Raw genomic sequence first — 22222 nt, forward strand, 5'->3', positions numbered from 1 at the left:
TTAAATGGATTTCCTCCCCCACGCATTTTCCGGGTGTAATGCGATTTGACGGTAGCGAAAATAGAGAACGCTGAAAAGATTGGTGTAGTGGAGGGGGGGGGGAGGGGGGCAGGGGGCAGGACACACACACGGACAGACATATACACGCACACTCGAATGCACGCACGCAATCACGTACGCACGCACACCAACACTCACACACACACACACACACACACACACACACACACACACACACACACACACACACACACACACACACACACACTACCTCCCCCCCCCTCCACACACACGCACCATCCTACGGACACAGATCTTGGTTTCCGTCATTGCTTTAAGAGAGCAGTGTCAACAGAAAGGAGCCCCCCTAAACACGTTGTTAAGAGTCCCAGGTTATTCCCCTTCCTTCCTTAGTCTGCTTACCTCCCTTCGGTGCTTCGAACCTTACCACCCGCCTCTGCTGATCTTCATCCCTCAACCCGAACACCCGTCCCTATTTAAATACAGTACCTCTCAATAGCAGAATTCCGGAAATAACTCTTTTCTTAACTGTTTTCTTATGGGTAGTCGAAGAGTTGCTTTTCCTTGGAAATACTGAGGCAAAGAATCCCACGTGACATTGTAGACCAATCACTATCGAGCGCTATGTCTCCACACGTGGTTGGCGAACTGTGCACTGTGTAACGTGAGCACGTCGATGGTGAACTGTCAGCTTTGTAAACTCACCCTAAGTCACGATGTTCGGAAATAACTCTGTCGGGATTGTATGGCTTGTGGAAGAGTTGGTTTCTCTTGTTTTTCCTTGCTTTTCCGCAAAAACATTTGGGCAAGCTAACGTGCCATTGCAAACAAGGGAAAGCATTTCTTCCACGTCCAATACACACTTGACAGAGTTATTTCTGAACAACGTCGATTCAACACTCTTCCATCTCTTCGTGTTCCTCCCTTAGGAGTTATCAACCTTGTTGTTGCCTCTAAATTTCAATCATGTATCAATTCAATTCAATTCAATCCAATTCAATTCAATACAACTTTATTGTCTGAATGCAACAAACAGACATTTTTCTTTTGGATCGTGTTCGAAATAACACATAAAAAACACACTCTCAAACATTTGCGGCAGACAGGGACGGTGGTAACCAACTGAACATAAAAGGGAAAGTGTGTGTGTGTTTTTAACCCAAGACAAATGTCGCTAATGTTTTACAAAGTGACGTTAAATAAAAAAATAAAAATATGATTTTATGATGATGCTCTGTATTCGATAAACACACTTTTATCCCGTCTTCTTGTCCCTCCGATGATCAGCTTATACGTGACCTAATCCCACGCCCTGCATCTACCCCCACCGCCCACCCCCACCCCGCCATCGGCCTCCCACCCCCACCCCCCACCCTACCCCGATCCCCTACCATCCGTCTTCAACACTATACCATCTTTTCGAGTTCGGCCAAACGCATTTAACGATCACATTGGTGTCGTAGCAATTAAATCACGGACAAAACCTTTTTATCTATCCACCGCGAAGCCTTACACGGAGAGAAAAGAGCATTTCTATGGTTCAGCCGAATGTGTGTGATAAAAAAAAAGCAGTGTAACAATCTTGAAAAATCGAAAGAAGATAGGTGAAGATTCGGACATAACTCGGTTAGGATTAGATAGCCATCTCTCTATTTCTGTCTCTGTCTGTCTGTCTGTCTGTCTGTCTGTCTGTCTGTCTGTCTGTCTGTCTGTCTCTGTCTGTCTCTATCTGTCTGTCTGTCTGTCTGTCTGTCTGTCTCTCTGTCTCTGTCTCTCTCTATCTCTCTGTCTCTATCTCTGTCTCTGTCTCCGTCTCTCTCCCTCCCTCTCTCTCTCTCTGTCTCTCTCTCGCTCTCTCTCTCTCTCTCTCTCTCTCTCTCTCTCTCTCGTAACCGATGCAAATTCAGCTAATGTGTCGGAGTTTCCCAAATTCGATTACAGATCAAACTCTACATCCAATCTCGTACGACTAGACATCGAACAGAAGAAAGAATGCATTTGTTGCTGCGACTTGCTAGTTGGAAAATAAATCGTATTATATGGTTTCATTTTGAGAAAGGGAAACGCAATGAGCATAATTCCGGAAAGAGCCGTCTTGGATTAAATTCAATTAGATTAGATTTTACCAGTTGTCCTTAAAAGGGAGCTTTTATATTATTTTTCGCAGGAATAGACCTAGTGTATGAGCGGGAGGGACTTCCAACACGGGGCGGGGGTATAGGGGCTCCCCAGGCTGGGGTATGGAAGGGGAGGGGGGGTACGAGATGCTGATGAAATGTTGCATTTTAGGTCTCTCCTTGAGAAAAAAAAGGTACAAGAGGTGGGGTGGGGGGCAAGGGTTTCTGGAACCCAGGAACTCACACCCCCCCTCTCCATCCATCCATCCATCCATTCATCCCTCCTTCTATCAATCCATCCATCCATCCATCCTTCTATTAATCCATCCATCCTTCTATCGCTCCATCCACCCCTCCTATTCCTCCATCCATCCACCCATCCATCCATCCATCCATTCATTCATCCACCCATCTATCCACCAACCCATCCATCCCTCCTTTCATCGGTCCACCCATCCCTCCATCCATCCATCTATCTATTCATCCATCCATCCAACCAACTACCCATCCATCCATATGTCTACTCACCGATAACATCCCTAAACTTTGACCAATCCAGGCCAACTTGTCAACCAACCTTTTCTTCTACCTGTGGGTGCAGGCCTGGTCTCCACAACAATACCCACGTACCTGGCAACCTCTCAATCTGTTTTCTACCTGTGTGTGCAGGTTTGGTCTCCACAACAATACCCATATACCTGGCAACCTCTCAATCTGTTTTCTACCTGTGTGTGCAGGTTTGGTCTCCACAACAATACCCATGTACCTGGCAACCTCTCAATTTTTATTCTACCTGTGTGTGCAGGTTTGGTCTCCACAACAATACCCATGCACCTGGCAACCTCTCAATCTGTTTTCTACCTGTGTGTGCAGGTTTGGTCTCCACAACAATACCCATGTACCTGGCAACCTCTCAATCTGTTTTCTACCTGTGTGTGCAGGTTTGGTCTCCACAACAATACCCATGTACCTGGCAACCTCTCAATCTTTTTTCTACCTGTGTGTGCAGGTTTGGTCTCCACAACAATACCCATGTACCTGGCAACCTCTCAATTTTTATTCTACCTGTGGGTGCAGGCCTGGTCTCCACAACAATACCCACGTACCTGGCAACCTCTCAATCTTTTTTCTACCTGTGTGTGCAGGTTTGGTCTCCACAACAATACCCATGTACCTGGCAACCTCTCAATCTGTTTTCTACCTGTGTGTGCAGGTTTGGTCTCCACAACAATACCCATGTACCTGGCAACCTCTCAATCTGTTTTCTACCTGTGTGTGCAGGTTTGGTCTCCACAACAATACCCATGTACCTGGCGGAATGCTCGCCTTCCTACATGCGTGGGACCCTGGTGTCCACCAACATCGCCATGGTAGCCTTTGGTCAGTTAGTAGCCAACGTCGTGGACGGGATCTTCGGCTCGGACACCGAGAATGGCTGGAGGTGAGCGTGTACAGTACAACTGAAGAAGATTGAGTTGGTTGGTTAGTTGGTTTTAGTATGTACAAGAACACATAACAATACCGTGTTGTCTATGTCGGGAAATTAAAAGAATAAACAAGTCGCGTAAGGCGAAATTACTACATTTAGTCAAGTAGCTGTCGAACTCACAGAATGAAACTGAACGCAATGCAACGCAGCAAGACCGTATACTCGTAGCATCGTCAGTCCACCGCGCACGGCAAAGGCAGTGAAATTGACAAGAAGAGCGGGGTAGTACTTGCGCTGAGAAGGATAGCACGCTTTTCTGTACCTCTCTTCGTTTTAACTTTCTGAGCGTGTTTTTAATCCAAACATATCATATCTATATGTTTTTGGAATCAGGAACCGACAAGGAATAAGATGAAGGTGTTTTTAAATTGATTTGGACAATTTAATTTTGATAATAATTTTTATATTTTTAATTTTCAGAGCTTGTTTTTAATCCAAATATAACATATTTATTAATTTTTGAAATCAGAAAACGATAAAGAATAAGATGTACGTAAATTGGGATCGTTTTAGAATTTTTTTATTTTTTTTTATTTTTACAATTTTTAGATTTTTAATGATCAAACTCACTCATTAGTTTTTAAGCCACCAAGCTGAAATGCAATACCAAACCCCGGCCTTTGTCGAAGATTACTTGACCAAAATTTCAACCAATTTGGTTGAAAAATGAGAGCGTGACAGTGCCGCCTCAACTTTCACGAAAAGCCGGATATGACGTCATCAAAGACATTTATCAAAAAAATGAAAAAAACGTCTGGGGATTTCATACCCAGGAACTCTCATGTCAAATTGCATAAAGATCGGTCCAGTAGTTTAGTCTGAATCGCTCTACACACACACACAGACAGACACACACACACACACACAAACACACACGCACACACACACACACACACACACACACACACACACACACACACACACACACACACACACACACACACACACACACCACGACCCTCGTCTCGATTCCCCCCTCTACGTTAAAATATTTAGTCAAAACTTGACTAAATATAACAAGTCGCGTAAGGCGAAAATACAATATTTAGTCAAGTAGCTGTCGAACTCACAGAATGAAACTGAACGCAATGCCATTTTACTCGTAGCATCGTCAGGCCACCGCTCATGGCAAAGGCAGTGAAATTGACAAGAAGAGCGGGGTAGTAGTTGCGCTAAGAAGGATAGCACGCTTTTCTGTACCTCTCTTTGTTTTAACTTTCTGAGCGTGTTTTTAATCCAAACATATCATATCTATATGTTTTTGGAATCAGGAACCGACAAGGAATAAGATGAAAGTGTTTTTAAATTGATTTGGACAATTTAATTTTGATAATAATTTTTATATATTTAATTTTCAGAGCTTGTTATTAATTCGAATATAACATATTTATATGTTTTTGGAATCAGCAAATGATGGAGAATAAGATAAACATAAATTTGGATCGTTTTATACATTTTTATTTTTTTTTACAATTTTCATATTTTTAATGACCAAAGTCATTAATTATTTTTAAGCCACCACGCTGAAATGCAATACCGAAGCCCGGGCTTCGTCGAAGATTACTTGACCAAAATTTCAACCAATTTGGTTGAAAAATGAGGGCGTGACAGTGCCGCCTCAACTTTCACGAAAAGCCGGATATGACGTCATCAAAGACATTTATCAAAAAAATGAAAAAAACGTCTGGGGATTTCATACCCAGGAACTCTCATGTCAAATTTCATAAAGATCGGTCCAGTAGTTTAGTCTGAATCGCTCTACACACACACACAGACAGACAGACACACACACACACACACACACACACACACACACACACACACACACACACACACACACACACACACACACAGACACACAGACACACACACACACGCACATACACCACGACCCTCGTTTCGATTCCCCCTCGATGTTAAAATATTTAGTCAAAACTTGACTAAATATAAAGACTCAACATACTCTAGGCATGTATGGTTTTTGATTGGTTAAATAATTGATTGATTGGTTGGTTGATTGATTGACTCATCTCTTTATGTTTTATTGAGTATTTAATCAACCAGTTTATTTGTGTATTCTTTGTCTGTTCATTATCTATTAATTGATTGATTATTTGATCTAAATCTTTATTTTTGTCCACAGATTTCTGCTGCACCTGAGTAGCATCTCATCCGCTGAGCTTTGTTCTTCATTTCTTTGGTTTATTTGTAGGCCCAAGGAAAGATGCATTTTGTGTTTGCCAAAATGTTTTTATCAATTACTTATAGTCGTTTATTTATGAATTATTTTTCTCCCTCTCAGGTATATGCTTGGCATGGGATGTATCCTGTGTGCTGTGCTTAGTTCTTAATGGTTTTGTTCATTTTAAATGTAGCAGTTTTCCTATTCTAGATGATTACTATTTTATTTCATCCTTCGCCGACTGAAAACTATACAGAGTGCAGATCTGTAGGAACAGAAATACGTACTTTTAATTTAGGAAGCTAACGTTTATTTTCTGTTCAGCATTGCAGACATGATTGTATTTATTTTAGGCTCAAAGAAAGATGCAATGACTTTTTTGCCGAATTTCTTTCTCCGTCACTTATGTAGAGGTTACATGCCGAGTCTCAGTGATTATTAAAAATAATGGTCGAAGTTGGCGGATCATGAAAAATGCGAGCTTCAGCGAGCTTTTTCATGACCGCGAACTGAGACCATTATTTTTAATAATCACTGAGACGAGGTGTGTAACCTCTTTATTCCTCCTTTCTTCAGTTATTCAAAGAAAACAGGAGTTTTTGTGCGAAAGTTTGATCGAATCCGAATCACTCAACCAGTCAACCTGCGCACGCGATCGATTAATGCGCGGTTGTATAGTTCCGTGCAAATCATTCCATTCTGTTAACACTTCTTGTCAGTTTCCCTGTTTTAGACTAAAATCAAGTACACAGATATGCTGTTATTCTGCTGTGGCGATAAAGGCAGATATTGTGTGTTCTGTTTATGTTTTAGTATCGTTTAGGAAAATGTTCTTTCGTCAAATGGGACTAGCAGACGAACTTTTGCACCCGTGTTCCAACGTTAATTACTGTATGAAGTTCAGTTTTCTGGGGAAAATAGTGTATGAAACCGCTTTATGTTGTTTAAATTGATGAGATGTGTGCATTTGGTTGCGTGTGATCTGTTTATAAAATGAAATATTGTTGAAAACTGACCGTCGGATTGCAGTCAGTGTTGTCGAAGAAACTGCGTTAAAAGAAGGGGAACTACTCTTGTCGGCAAGAGTATGAGTTACTTGCCTTGGGAATTTGCTTGTGATGAACGGTGTGTGCACGGCAGATCTAGACTCAGAAAACAACCTAACTCATGGATTTTATATGGAGATTCATGTGTTCAGGCCTGTAGTTGTTAATTTAAATGCGGTATGTTTGTATTGTTTGCTCCAGAGATGTATATTTCGTACGTATAGAGCGTTCGGAACTTTTCAGTCGCAAAAGTAGTACCAAAACAGAACAGCTTCTCAACCCATTGCACCATCGAGGATTCAGGCTGTTGCTGGCTCGTTATTTGTTTGGTTGCTGGGTCATTATCGAAAAATAACTAGCTCTACAAGTTTACAGAGGTAAAGAAGCAGAGGGGGGAATAAATTCATTTATTTCTCCCCGCAGGTATATGCTGGGCCTTGGATGCATCCCGTGCACTTGATTTCGTCCGAATGGTTTTTTGTTTATTTTAGGCCCAAAGAGAAATACAATGGTATTTTGCCGAAATGTTTTGTCCACTACTTTTATTCATAATTTATTAATTATCTTTCTCCCCAGGTATATGCTTGTTCTGGGGTGTATCTCGTACGTTGAACTTTGTTCTAAACGTTATATTTTTTTTAAGCCCAAAGGAAGATGCAATGTATATTTTGCTGAAATGTTTTTCCAATACTTATATTCATTTATCTATTAAATACCAAAAGAATGATGCAATGCATTTTTGGCCGAATTTCTTTCTCCGTTACTTATATTCATTTTTTTTCACTCATAGGTATATGCTGGGCCTGGGATGCATCCCGTCCGCCATACAGTTCGTGGGCTTCCTGTTCATGCCAGAGAGTCCGCGGTGGCTCATCTCCCAAGGCCAGGAGGAGAAAGCGAGGCGGGCGCTGCAGTCCATGCGAGGCGTGTTGGACATCGAGGAGGAGTACGACCAGATAAAACAGACCTGTATGGAGATTAAACAGGAGGAGGAGTCCAGAGGTAAGAAAAGAGGGGGATTGGGGGGGGGGGGCGAGGGGGCTGAAGGAGGGGGAGGACGAGCTTGACATTGAGGAAGCGTTTGACCAGATAAAGCAGACCTGTATGGATATTCAACAGGAGGAGTCCAGAGGTGAGAAAGAGGATGGGTGGGAAGGAATGTGTGGGGGGGGGGGGGGGGGACTGATGGGGCAGAGAAAAGACCTGGGCGTATGGGAGATGCAAAATGTCTTTCAGTCTGCGAACACTGCTCCAAGTGTTATTGTCGATCAGACCAATCATGGTTTGACCAGACGGTATAGCTCTGGACTTGTGATCAGACCAAGCATGGTTTGACCAGACGGTATAGCTCTGGACTTGTGATCAGACCAAGCATGGTTTGACCAGACGGTATAGCTCAGACTTGTGATCAGACCAAGCATGGTTTGACCAGACGGTATAGCTCTGGACTTGTGATCAGACCAAGCATGGTTTGACCAGACGGTATAGCTCTGGACTTGTGATCAGACCAAGCATGGTTTGACCAGACGGTATAGCTCAGACTTGTGATCAGACCAAGCATGGTTTGATCAGACGGTATAGCTCAGACTTGTGATCAGACCAAGCATGGTTTGATCAGACGGTATAGCTCAGACTTGTGATCAGACCAAGCATGGTTTGACCAGACGGTATAGCTCTGGACTTGTGATCAGACCAAGCATGGTTTGACGAGACGGTATAGCTCAGACTTGTGATCAGACCAAGCATGGTTTGACCAGACGGTATAGCTCAGACTTGTGATCAGACCAAGCATGGTTTGACCAGACGGTATAGCTCAGACTTGTGATCAGACCAAGCATGGTTTGACCAGACGGTATAGCTCAGACTTGTGATCAGACCAAGCATGGTTTGACCAGACGGTATAGCTCTGGCCTTGTGATCAGACCAAGCATGGTTTGACCAGACGGTATAGCTCAGACTTGTGATCAGACCAAGCATGGTTTGACCAGACGGTATAGCTCAGACTTGTGATCAGACCAAGCATGGTTTGACCAGACGGTATAGCTCTGGCCTTGTGATCAGACCAAGCATGGTTTGACCAGACGGTATAGCTCAGACTTGTTATCAGACCAAGCATGGTTTGACCAGACGGTATAGCTCTAGACTTGTGATCAGACCAAGCATGGTTTGACCAGACGGTATAGCTCAGACTTGTTATCAGACCAAGCATGGTTTGACCAGACGGTATAGCTCAGACTTGTGATCAGACCAAGCATGGTTTGACCAGACGGTATAGCTCAGACTTGTTATCAGACCAAGCATGGTTTGACCAGACGGTATAGCTCTGGACTTGTGATCAGACCAAACATGGTTTGACCAGACGGTATAGCTCAGACTTGTGATCAGACCAAGCATGGTTTGACCAGACGATATAGCTCAGACTTGTGATCAGACCAAGCATGGTTTGACCAGACGGTATAGCTCAGACTTGTGATCAGACCAAGCATGGTTTGACCAGACGGTATAGCTTAGACTTGTGATCAGACCAAGCATGGTTTGACCAGACGGTATAGCTCAGACTTGTGATCAGACCAAGCATGGTTTGATCAGACGGTATAGCTCAGACTTGTGATCAGACCAAGCATGGTTTGACCAGACGGTATAGCTCAGACTTGTGATCAGACCAAGCATGGTTTGACCAGACGGTATAGCTCTGGCCTTGTGATCCGCGGGCCACGCGTTTAAACCCGGGCCAGGACGGACACGGGTCAATCTAAATTGCAAAGTCAGAAACGGTATCCATGTCCCACCCCCGCGTTACTACTGTTTGAGGGAGGAAAAAGGTCGGCGGGCGCTTCAATCCATGCGAGGCGCGCTGGACATTGAAGAAGAGTATGACCAGATCAAACAAGAAGAGGAGTCCAGACGGGTAATTAAGACAAGAGGGGGTGGTCGAGGGGCGGAGGGGGTCGAGAGGGGTTGCTGGACATTGAAGAAGAGTACGAGCAGATCAAACAAACATGTATGGAGATTTAAAAGGAGAAGTCCAGAGGTAAGAAAATAGGGGGGGGGGGGGTAGGTAGAGAGGGGCAGGGGGGGGGAGAGGATGGTGTTGTGAGAGGGGGTAGGAAACAAGGCGTGGAGATTGTGGAGATGTGACATTGGAGGAAGAATATGGCCAGATCACGCAGATATGCATGGAGATTCCCCCGGAGGAAGAATCCAGAGATAAGAAATGAGGGGGGGGGGGGGGGGGAGAGAGGATGCAGTTGTGAGAGGAGGTAGGAAACAAAACGTGGAGATTGTTGAGATGTAGAATGCTGATGGAGCAGGGGGCAGAGAAAAGACATGGGGGTATGGGAGATGTAAAAAACAAAATGCCTTGCAGTCTGCGAACGATGCTCCAAGTGTTATTGTCGATCAGACCCAGCATAGTTTGATCAGACCCAGCACAGTTTGATCAGACCCAGTACAGCTTGATCAGACCCAGTACAGTTTGATCAGACCCAGCACAGTTTGATCAGACCCAGCACAGTTTGATCACATGGTAGAGCGTGTGATCCGCGGGACACGGGTCAATTTGATTTGAAAACTCAGAGACGATATTCATGTCCCACCCCCGTGTCACCACTATTGGGGACAGATTTCTGATCGCGTAGAAACGAGACGTTACGAAAGAAGGAGATGCAGAGATTTACAGTTCATGAAAAGCAAACTGACACAGAAGAAACAAGAAAGGGAAAATGCCAGAGACAGATACGAAGGAGGGGGGTGGTGGGGGGGAGGGGGGGGTAGTGGTGAATAATAAGCTTGGTGCGGTCTATGAACTGAGTTTTCCGCGTGAATACAGACGGTGAATGGGACCCGACGAAGCAGAGAAAGCAGGAAACAGCGTCCGAAGGATGAGGGAAATTTTACGGGAGATTATTTGTATTCATGATCAGTGCAGTGAGGTCAGGCTAGATGATGATATTCATTCATAATAATGATGAGATATAGATACATTTACATGTGCAGTACTTGACAAAAATAAAGCAAATGAAAAACTGCGTATCTCTTGATATCTTCCTGGATTAATCTCTGTCTATATCTGTCTGTCCTTGACTTTGTTTTCTCTTCAATGGCGGCCTAAACAACGGTTTTCTCAATTGTATTTATTCATCGGCGTGTGGCTGCGTAATTGTCGGAGTAAAAACGGCCATACACGTAAACGCCGTGGGAGTTTCAACCCATGAACAACGAAGAATTTTTTTGTTTTTTTTTGTTTTGATTTCGGCTTTAAATCCGGGGGGTGGGGGTGAGGTTTGGGAGGGGGGGGGGGTGGGAATGGGGGCGAGATGTGCACAGATGAATAAAACATTGTTTGAACAAAACAAAAAAAACCAGTGTACATGTATAGATGCATGAGGAGAGACATGGACATTGGGAGGTGATGGTGAAGGGGGAAGTGGGTGGGACGAGGATGGGGGTGGAAGAAAAGTGCAACCCTTGCATCCTATGCTAGAGACAAAGAATGGACTAGACAGACCTGACAGCCCTGCGCACAGAGTAAATAGCAGACAAAGGGAAATCCAGAGAAAAGAAGATCACATAAGAAAATGTATCTTCAGAAAGACCGGAAATTAAAACTCTGTATCAGAGAGCTCTCGCAAAATGTAGGTTCTTGATCTTTTTAAGATCCATCCTACATCTGAAAAGAACAGAAAAAAAAGAAAATAGATTAAAAGGAAAGAATGTATTGGACATATAGATTTTCTTCTAGGACTTCTTCTGGAAAGTTTTTTTTATGATAAGCATAAGCTGCCTTTATCAATATTAAGTGACGGGTTGTATGAAGAATATTGTACTGGAATAGACGCCGAGCGTTAGAAGAACAAAACATATGAGAGGCCTACAAAAATGTCTCCTTTTGAAGACAGCTTCTCTCTCGCGGAGTGTTCACTTCATGGTTTCACATTTTGATCGTGCTGTTTATGATCAAATGCTATCATGAGATGATGATGAGAGAGAGAGAGAGAGAGAGAGAGAGAGAGAGAGAGAGAGAGAGATAGAGAGAGAGAGACTGAGAGAGACTGAGAGAGACTGAGAGAGAGACATAGAGAGAGACAGAGAGACAGAGAGAGAGAGAGAGAGAGACAGAGAGAGAGAGAGACAGAGAGAGAGGGGGGAGAGAGACAGAGTGTGATAGAGACAGAGAGAGAGGGGGAGAGCGAAAGACAGCCAGACAGAGGGAGACAGAGAGAGACAGAGACACACAGACAGAGAGAGAGAGAGATACTGGGAGATAGAGAGGGGGGAAGAGAGAGACGGAGATAGAGAGACAGACAGACATACAGATAGAGAGAGAGACAGAGACAAGGAGACAGACATACCGATAGAGAAAGAGACAGAGACAGAACTCAAACTGTGGTCGCCATGGAAATGTGAATCATTAAGAAGAAGAAAAATGTTGTCGGCAATCTTGTTTGTGTGAGGTGGTCATTATACAGAGGTGGTCATTATACAGAGGTGGTCATTATACAGAGGTGGTCATTATACAGAGGTGGTCATTATACAGAGGTGGTCATCATACAGAGGTGGTCACTATACAGAGGTGGTCATCATACAGAGGTGGTCACTATACAGAGGTGGTCACTATACAGAGGTGGTCATCATACAGAGGTGGTCACTATACAGAGGTGGTCATCATACAGAGGTGGTCACTATACAGAGGTGGTCATCATACAGAGGTGGTCACTATACAGAGGTGGTCATCATACAGAGGTGGTCACTATACAGAGGTGGTCACAATACAGAGGTGGTCACCAGGGCAGGGCTGACTGTAATTTTCTTTCACAGCACTCGTTACTGCGTGTTTCAGGTCACAAGCCGGTGATAATTCAGATGCTGCAGATCCCGTCCGTCCGTCGCTCTCTGCTGGTCGGCTGCAGTCTGCAGATGATTCAGCAGTTTGCTGGCATCAACACCGTCATGTGAGTTATGCAAAGAGTGCATTGTTTTGCATTAACAAAGTTTAGAGTGTGGCTGTTTACTGTTGCTACAGCTTTCAGCGTCTGTTCGCAGTACGCCACTCTCTGTTCACTGTGTGTTCATCGTGTGTGTATGATGTGTTCACAGGTATAACAGCGCCAAAATCATAATAATAACGGCAAAAAGAATGACGAGGTCTCCATTGTGGGTGTCTACGGTTACCGTGGCTGTTAGCATTCACTATCTGTTCATGATCTGTTCGTCATGTGTTCACATGTGTTCGTTATGTGTTCACATGTACCACAGCGCCACCATCATCTGGAATGTCGGGCGTTAAGAGTGACGAGGCTGCCATCTGGCTTTCTGTGGTCACGGCGGTTGTCAGCTTTCTCTTGTGTTCACTCTCTGTTCCTTGTGTGTTCACAGGTACTACAGCGCTACCATTATCAGAATGTCGGGCGTTAAGAGTGACGAGGCTGCCATCTGGCTTTCTGCGGTCACGGCGGCTGTCAACTTTCTCTTCACCGTGGTGGGCCTCTACCTCGTTGAAAGAATTGGCAGAAGGCCGCTCACTCTAGGAAGTCTGATGGGTAAGGATTTGTGAGTTAGATGACGCTTGTAGGACTGGATCTAGAAGGGGAGGGGGTTCCTTAGTTCCAGAAGCCCGCCCCCCTTACCCGGCAAATGTTCCTTTTTTCCAGAGCCCCTCTTGCATGGCCAGCCCTTGTACCCCTTCCCCCATTTTGGAAGCCCCTCCCTCTCAAACACTAGACCCAGCCCTGGTCTGTGTGTCCGTCTTTCTGCATATTCCTGCGTTTGTATGTCGGTTTTTTAATCTGTTTTTGTGTTCGTAAATCTGTAGAAATGAATAACTTATTGTGGTTCCAATTTGAATTCTTACATTTTTTTCTTCTTGAGAACTGATCTTCAAGTGTGGCAGGCAAACGAGAAGAAGAAGAAGACAACACAGATTCTTCTTGACTTCTGCTATATCTTCTCGCTATTTTATTTTATTTATTATGGTAAGCTTATATAGCGCGAACCACAATTAACTGTGCTCTCCGCGCTTTACATACTAATTTCTGCTGTGTGAAATGGAATTTTTTTACAGACAGACAGACAAACAAACATTTTTTACACACAATATATAACGCATGCATTCACATCGACCAGCAAACCTCAAGCCTGTTAGACGAAACTTTACCTTTCACGGCCTTTATTCCAAGTCACACGGGTATTTTGATGGACATTTTTGACTCACATGCGAAGCAAAAGTGAGTCTATGTACTCACCCGAGTCGTCCGTCCGTCCGTCCGTCCGTCCGGACGTCCGTCCGGACGTCCGTCCGTCCGTCCGGAAAACTTTAACGTTGGATATTTCTTGGACACTATTCAGTCTATCAGTACCAAATTTGGCAAGATGGTGTATGATGACAAGGCCCCAAAAAACATACATAGCATCTTGACCTTGCTTCAAGGTCAAGGTCGCAGGGGCCATAAATGTTGTCTAAAAAACAGCTATTTTTCACATTTTTCCCATTTTCTCTGAAGTTTTTGAGATTGAATACCTCACCTATATATGATATATAGGGCAAAGTAAGCCCCATCTTTTGATACCAGTTTGGTTTACCTTGCTTCAAGGTCAAGGTCACAGGAGCTCTTCAAAGTTGGATTGTATACATATTTTGAAGTGACCTTGACCCTGAACTATGGAAGATAACTGTTTCAAACTTAAACATTATGTGGGGCACATGTTATGCTTTCATCATGAGACACATTTGGTCACATATGATCAAGGTCAAGGTCACTTTGACCCTTATGAAATGTGACCAAAATAAGGTAGTGAACCGCTAAAAGTGACCATATCTCATGGTAGAAAGAGCCAATAAGCACCATTGTACTTCCTATGTCTTGAATTAACAGCTTTGTGTTGCATGACCTTGGATGACCTTGACCTTGGGTCAAGGTCATGTATTTTGGTAGGAAAAATGTGTAAAGCAGTTCTTAGTGTATGATGTCATTGCTAGGTTTAGTTATTTGACCTTGACCCTGAAGGTCAAGGTCATGTAAAGGTCAAGGTCAAGCATGTGAGTCGTATGGGCTTTGCCCTTCTTGTTATCTATGCCTATACAATTTTGCCAGGAAAGACCCTTTTGTCAATCGTGGGATCTTTAACGTGCACAGCCAATATAGTGTACACGAAGGGACCTCGGTTTTTCGTCTCATCCGAAAGACTAGCACTTGAACCCACCACCTAGGTTAGGAAAGGGGGGAGAAAATAGCGGCCTGACCCAGAGTCGAACACGCAACCTCTCGATTCCGAGCGCAAGTGCGTTACCACTTGGCCACCCAGTCCATTTCTGGAAGCACTGCTGAACGTGATAAGAATTAAATACTTACATCACAGTCGTCGGTAGCTGACTGGCGGAAGATTTAGGGCAATACATATAAAAAGAATTCAATGACTTTCTTGATAAAAAACAAACTTGGCAGCAAATATTAGGAATATATCTCTACATCCAAATCTTATGAACAACTCAAGCTGACGGATTTGATTTAGAGTTACTGTTCGTAAAGAAAAAGTTGATTAATGTTTGCATATGGAGCGTTATTTATTTGCCCATACAGAAATGTAACCCCTCCGCCGCACACAAAAAAGAAATGATTAAGAAAAAAAACACCACGAAAACAAAACGCATCAGCAAGTAAACCAACCAACAAACAAACAAACAAACAAACAAACAACAAAATGCTTAAAAATGTGCCAGTTGTCCTTCTCGGTAACCTGAAGTATTTTCATCATTATGTTTCTGTTGACAGGTGCCATCGTAAGTCTGGCGTGGTTAGCGGTCGGTTTTCACCTGTCTGCACTAAACACTCCCCCTATCGACTTCATGGAACCTGGCACAATGAACTCCCAGTGCTCTCGATACAGGTAAGGGTTCGTGTTTGTCGGGGTTACTGTTGGATGCTGTCAATCTGGTAATTAATACTCCTGGTGGTGTAATGACGGACTGGCTTGCTGTTAGTGTCCAAACCACGAAGCCTTTTGTTTTTTCTCCCTGCTCTCGAGTGCATATGGCTCTTGTTCTTGTTCTTGTTCTTGTTCTTGTTCTTGTTCTACTTGTTCTTGTTCTTGTTCTTGTTCTTCTTCTTTTTGTTCTATTTCTTGTTCTTGTTCTTTTTCTTGTTCTTGATATTTTTGTTCTTGTTCTTGTTCTTCTTGTTCTTGTTGTTGTTGTTGTTGTTCTTGTTCTTGTTGTTCTTGTTCTTGTTCTTGTTCTTCTTCTTGTTCTTCTTCTTCTTCTTCTTCTTCTTCTTCTCCTTCTTCTTCTTCTTCTTTTTGTTCTATTTCTTGTTCTAGTTCTATTTCTTGGTCTCGGAGGAACACCGTCTGTCTCGATCTGTGTAAAATGTCATATGTTGGTCAAAAATATTTTTTTTAAACGTGTAATATCTCTGTGTGCATGTGCAGAACGTGTAACGACTGCCGCCAAGACCTGGACTGTGGCTACTGCTACGTTGACCTGGGAGAGGCCGTAGCCAACGCCACCTGTCTGCCCACCACGTACGACAACCCCTGGACCGCCACTATCGGCCGCTGCAACCATAGCGAGCTTCCCGGACAGCTAACGTGGGCCTATGACTACTGCCCCACGGCGTACTCCTGGATGCCCATGGTGGGACTCGTCCTCTACCTCATCTTCTTTGCTCCGGGTGGGTACAGTTAAATTCGGGTGCTTTTATGTGGAATCATGGATTATATGGTATGGACACAGCTATTGGTTTACTGTTTGCTCCGGGTGGATGCGGGAGAATTCCTATTTTGTTGGATTTACGGTTAAATTCTTTTTTTTTCTTTTTTTTGCGGACCGAGTTTTCTAGAAAGGATTCAAAGAAAACCACCCGTGAGACTTTGTTCCGGGTGGGTACAGTTATATTCGGGTGGATTTTACAATTGAATTCATACCGGCGAACTGCTTTGAATAGGGTTCGTTGCTTGTGGCTTCTTTGTTCGATTTAGGTTAAATTATTTTATTTATTTTGTTTGCGGACCGAGTTTTCTTGAAAGGATTTAATTAACACCATCCGTGGCCCTTTGTTCCGAGTGGGAACAGTTAGGGATACGGGTGACCAGCTGATGTGGGCGTATGACTATTGCCTAACGCATATTCCTGGTTGCCCATGTTGGGACTGATCCTCTACCTCTTCTTCTTTGCTTTGGATGTGTACACTTGCTGCTTGGATGTTTATTCTACCCTAACACTGTGCCTACATGATCTCTTCCCGCTGGGTTCAATAAGCAAGTGTGTTTTCTGCCCTCAGGTTGGTACTCTTACTGGTTGGAAGTTTAGTTCACCCCTAACCAAACGTATTCGCGAATTTGAGTAACTTGTCTTAGGGATGTCCAGAGCATCTTTCAAATTGGTAGTGTACGAATGGTAAACAACATCGGGCAAGTTGGCGGCCCGGTAGCTCAACTAATTGGTAGAGTAGTGCATGCATTCTTGAGTTCGATTCCTAGCCGGGACGGACATGCGTCACTTTATGTGCAGACTCTGTGACGGTATCCATGTCCCACTCCGGTGCCACCACTGTTGCACGTAAAAGACTTTGGTCATTTTCCAGGGATTACAGGTGGCTGATTACACCTAAACAGGGTAGCGCGACTCTTTTGCTGCTAGCTTTCCACTGGGAGGAAATGAACCGAATTTCCAGAGCCCTGTGCCGTGGACCATCGATTGAGAGATCTTCCCAAAATGCAGTATTTGAAGAAGTAGTATAAAAAAGACAACAAGAAGAAAAACAAGAAGAAAACGCGTTTTTCTATACACGTATCTCACTTTTTCTTTATATTCTTCTATTTTTTTATTTTTATTTTTATTTTTTATTTTGTTGTTGTATGTTTACCACCAGGTATGGGCCCCATGCCATGGACGATCAACTCGGAGATCTACCCGCTGTGGGCGCGCAGCACGGGCAACTCGGTGTCCACCTTCACCAACTGGACCTGCAACCTGGCGGTGTCTATGTCTTTTCTCAGTCTCACTGAGGCTCTCACCAGATACGGTAAGGCCATCATGTGTGTAGTCAATGTCCTTATCGCTAGATACGGTATGATGGTACTGTTAATGCCGTGTCCATGTCCTTCATCGGCCTCACTCAGGCCCTCACCAGATACGGTAAGGTCATTCAGTTTATATGTTTCAATAAATAATCAATATCCGTTTCGCCAGATACGGTAAGGCCATCATGTTTACATGTTTTAATATATATTCAACATGCTTTTCGGCAGATACAGTAAAGTCATGATGTTTATATTCAATGTCCTTGTCACCAGATACGGTCAGGCCATCAGGTTTATATTCAATGTCCTTATTGCCATGATGGTTATATGTAATGTCTTTATAGCTAGATACGGTATGATGGTGCTGTTAATGCCGTGTCCATGTCCTGCATCAGTCTCACTGAGGCCCTCACCAGATATGGTAAGGCCATCAAGTTTATATGTTTCAATATATTTATATATATTTTTTTTATATATTTTCACGCCCCTGAGGAAGGCCTGGCAACAGGTCGAAAAATTGGTCTGCCGCTTGAAATTCTTTGTTTGGCTGTTCTTTTCCGTGATTTTGTTATATTCAATATCCGTATCGCCAGATACAGTGAGGTCATTATGCTTCACCGTAACATCTGTCATCAACAATTTGATTTTTCTGTGACAGGTACGTTCTAGATGTATGCATGCCTGGTTTTCGCAGGAGAAATCCTGTTGTTTGTAAATCTGCCACTGCATCGACATTGTCATTGTCAACAGTTCAATCAACACCATTTCTCTCTGTGACGTGAACATTCTTGAGCTGATCCTGCTAGATCCATTACCTTTTGTTTCTCTACCAAAACTATAATGTCGTTTGTATTTCTGTATCATCAACACCTTACTTTTCTGTGACAGGTACATTTGGATGTATGCCTGTCTGGCTTTTGCAGGAGCCACTCTGCTCGCCATGTTCCTGCTAGATCCGTTTGTTTCTCTACCAAAACCATAATGTCTTTTGTATTCCTGTATCATCAACACCTTACTTTTCTGTGACAGGTACGTTCTGGATGTACGCCTGCCTGGCTTTCGCAGGAGCCATCCTGCTCGCCCTCATCCTGCCCGAGACGAAGGGGCGGAGCCTGGAGGAGGTAGAGGGTCTGTTTGCCCGCCCCTGGTTGGGTGCCAACACCGGCCCTCCTGTCAACTACAACACAGGAAAGACCGTGCAGTACGTGCACATACGTGGGCTCAATCGAGACGGCAGAGAATCCGAGCTAGACTCGCCCGAGTAATGGAAACTTTGTCTGTGCGATACAAGTTGGACTTATCCGAAGTTGATGGTATCCGAGGAAGACTTATCCGAGTCTTTGACTATACATATGATCTGTGTTGACATTATCTGAATTGGACTTATCTGAAGTTGATGGTATCTGAGAAGGACTTATCCGAGTCTGTGGTTGTACATGTGATCCGAGTTGAAATGATCTGAGTTTGGGGCTCTTACTGACTTGTAAATGTTATCTGAGTTTGACTGGTCTTGGTTGGAGTTATCCGAGTCTCGCGGTAAAGATATGATTCGAGGTTGAATTGTCAGAGTTTTGGGCTATTCCTGACTTGCTATCTCACTTCTACAGTGCGAGTTAAACTTATCCCTGTCCGAAATATCCACGTATTTCGAGTGTTGTCCGAGTTTGACTCGCTTGAGATAGCAACGTCTTGTTGGGTGTTGCAAGTTTTTCAGTGGAATCTGTTCCGACCTTATCCGAGTAGAGCTACTACCGAGTTGTAAATGTCATCTCGACTTTGACTTATATGAGACTAGGGTTGCTGAGTGGGGTAATTTGAATTTGAGTTGCAGAGAGCTCTAGTTGAGCTTATCAGAGCCTGCGGCAATTATTGAGTTGTCAACTTGATTTTGGAGTTGTTTTGGGATATAAATGTGTCATTGGCTGTAAACGTGATCCACATGTTGCATGTATCTGAGACTTAGGCTATAGCTTAGTTGTTCATGTAATTGTTTAACTGGCCTGCAGGATGACCCGGACTTATCTGAGACTTGGGCTAACACTGATTTGTAAGTGTCAAAATAAGGTTGATTTATGCCAGTTGGGAGCTATTTCTGACAAGCAAATTTGGATTTGTTTGACTTATGACTCTGAGTTTGACTTATCCGAGTTTTAGGTTGTTACGAACGTGTTGAACTGGTCCGTAGTTCGAGTAAATGTAAGTCTTGGTCTACAGACGTTATCCGAGTTAAAATAATTCGAGTCTCGAGCTATTTCATGCATTTTCACCTGATCATGAGTGTTCTGAAATGAACTTGAGCTGGCAATGTTGACGCATAGTGACGCAATAACTCTTGTGACGACACGAGCAATATTTAGCTTTTTTGCTTGCACAAGCCAGGGTAGATGGCATGCAACATCTGCAGGCTGTAAGTGCACATATTTTGACTTGGTAGACAAACTTTACAATCAGCCCTCGTATCGTTGAAATTAAAAACACACAAATCGGCAGTTGGCAATATATCCCATTGAAGTTTTCCAATAAGTGTGGGATTCGCGGGCGTTTGCTACACTGGAGTTGACAGAAAATCATCGCTGATAAAACTGCCCGCGGGATTGTAATGTTTGCTAAAGATGGGAAAGCAGCCGAACCGAACGACATTTGGCAATAACTAATACAAAACCTGTTGATGTGATGGTTTGCAAAAAAATAATTTGGCGTCTAAACAAACGCCATTTGGCAATAACTGATTGGTGTCGTGTTGATGTGATATTCAAAGTATAGAACATTTTGGCATCGTTGTTCCGATTGTGAACAATGCAAAATGGCCACATACGATATTTAGTCAAGTGTCGGGAAGATATCGACTCTACAGGGTGCGATTTGTCTGTAACTGCATGCAGTCATGAATATGCAATATGCACAGCGTATTGATCAGACACTGACCATCCAGGAAGAGGGACAATTGGTATGAATGGATTTCAGTAGTTATATACGTACATACATGACTTGTGATAATCACAAATAATGAATATAAAGCCAAAACAGTGACATTTGAAATTATCTGGTTAAAATCATAAAGAAATAATATTGTCCAAGACTTGTTATGGATTAAATGAAACACAGAAGCCAACACTAATTCTGAAACAACAAGTCTGCCAATGTACCAAGCTTAATAATCCCAAAACGATAGTTTATTTCCGTAACCGTTTCATCCAACAAAACAGCGTGCAATATTTTATGAACTCCATGTTTTTAGATTTGAACATATGAACGTTTGACTCAAACTGAGTGCGGTCGAGTAACCAAGCATATGCATGAGTTCTGTAGTGTCAAACAGTTGGAGTCACATATTATTGCTAAATTTATCAAAACATCTACAAAATCAAAGGCTAACGTTGTGTGTGCATGGTCGTAGTTGACGGATCTAATATTGTAAGAGTTGAGTTATGTGTTCCGGCCTCATTTCTAATGTATATTGATATTTTAATGAATATGTCTCGATGTAACTTTTGTTGGCAATAAAGTTATTACACACGCACGCTGACGTGTTTGAGCACACACAATTATACACCCACACCCACGCAAGCACTCATACACGCACGCACACACACACGCTAACACACACACAAACATACACACAATCTTACACACACGCGCGCGCGCAGAAAAGGACATCTCACCAGAAATTTCACCTTGTTAATGTAGATATCAGTCCAACAAAAATATGTGATGATGTAGTATTGTAATACTTATTGCTGAACAATGTGTCCCTAGTTTGACAAAGCCCCGAGTGACTGTGTTGAATGAACCTTTATATTACGTGTGTGATAGAGTTATCTGGAATGATAACAAATAGTCCTACCGATCCATTGTTGACTTAGATATTGTGTATCTAGTTGTGCGGACTTGAATAATTGAATGTAGATACGTTGGTAGATACTATTGCTTGTTGAATTGTGTGACTATACTTTATTTCGAATGACGGAATACAAACTTAATTGTGCTTGAATGAGCGTTATTCTGATCCGATTGTGTCTTTAAAAAATAAATTTAGACGAGAATCCTCAACCTTTTCCCTTTCCACGCCTGCCCCCCCCCCCCCCCCCCCCCACCTCCTCCTCTCCTACCGATGCACCCTCCGCCCTCACCCTCCACCACTTAATGCTTGTATACGTATTAGATAATGTTGTATTGTTAGAAGGGTTAGTTGCTATACCAGTTCCCGTATAGTTTAGTTGCTCTCCACATAAAAATATCTCACGAGTGTTGACTGCATGTGAAATTATGTGGAGGTTTTCTGTGTATACTTTTTCTTCAGAGTATGTTTAGTGAGTTAGTTCCCTTTCACACGATTTTGTGCGACTAAAAG

The 22222-nt window shown here is 43.3% G+C and overlaps 1 protein-coding gene across 1 annotated transcript in view; it reads left to right on the forward strand.

The window, feature by feature from the left end:
• Positions 1-21940, forward strand: part of LOC138963841 (proton myo-inositol cotransporter-like) — a 35611-nt gene extending 13671 nt beyond the window's left edge. Inside the window, exons 3-10 of the mRNA XM_070335694.1 lie at positions 3420-3579; positions 7646-7857; positions 12695-12806; positions 13231-13394; positions 15624-15738; positions 16279-16520; positions 17721-17873; positions 18901-21940. Of these exons, the coding sequence (XP_070191795.1) occupies positions 3420-3579; positions 7646-7857; positions 12695-12806; positions 13231-13394; positions 15624-15738; positions 16279-16520; positions 17721-17873; positions 18901-19136 (1394 nt within the window). The 3' untranslated portion in view covers positions 19137-21940. The remainder of the gene's footprint in view (positions 1-3419; positions 3580-7645; positions 7858-12694; positions 12807-13230; positions 13395-15623; positions 15739-16278; positions 16521-17720; positions 17874-18900) is intronic.
• Positions 21941-22222: the final 282 nt, after the last annotated feature.

This window comes from Littorina saxatilis, linkage group LG4 (genome assembly GCF_037325665.1).
Source record: "Littorina saxatilis isolate snail1 linkage group LG4, US_GU_Lsax_2.0, whole genome shotgun sequence".
Taxonomy (NCBI): domain Eukaryota; kingdom Metazoa; phylum Mollusca; class Gastropoda; order Littorinimorpha; family Littorinidae; genus Littorina; species Littorina saxatilis.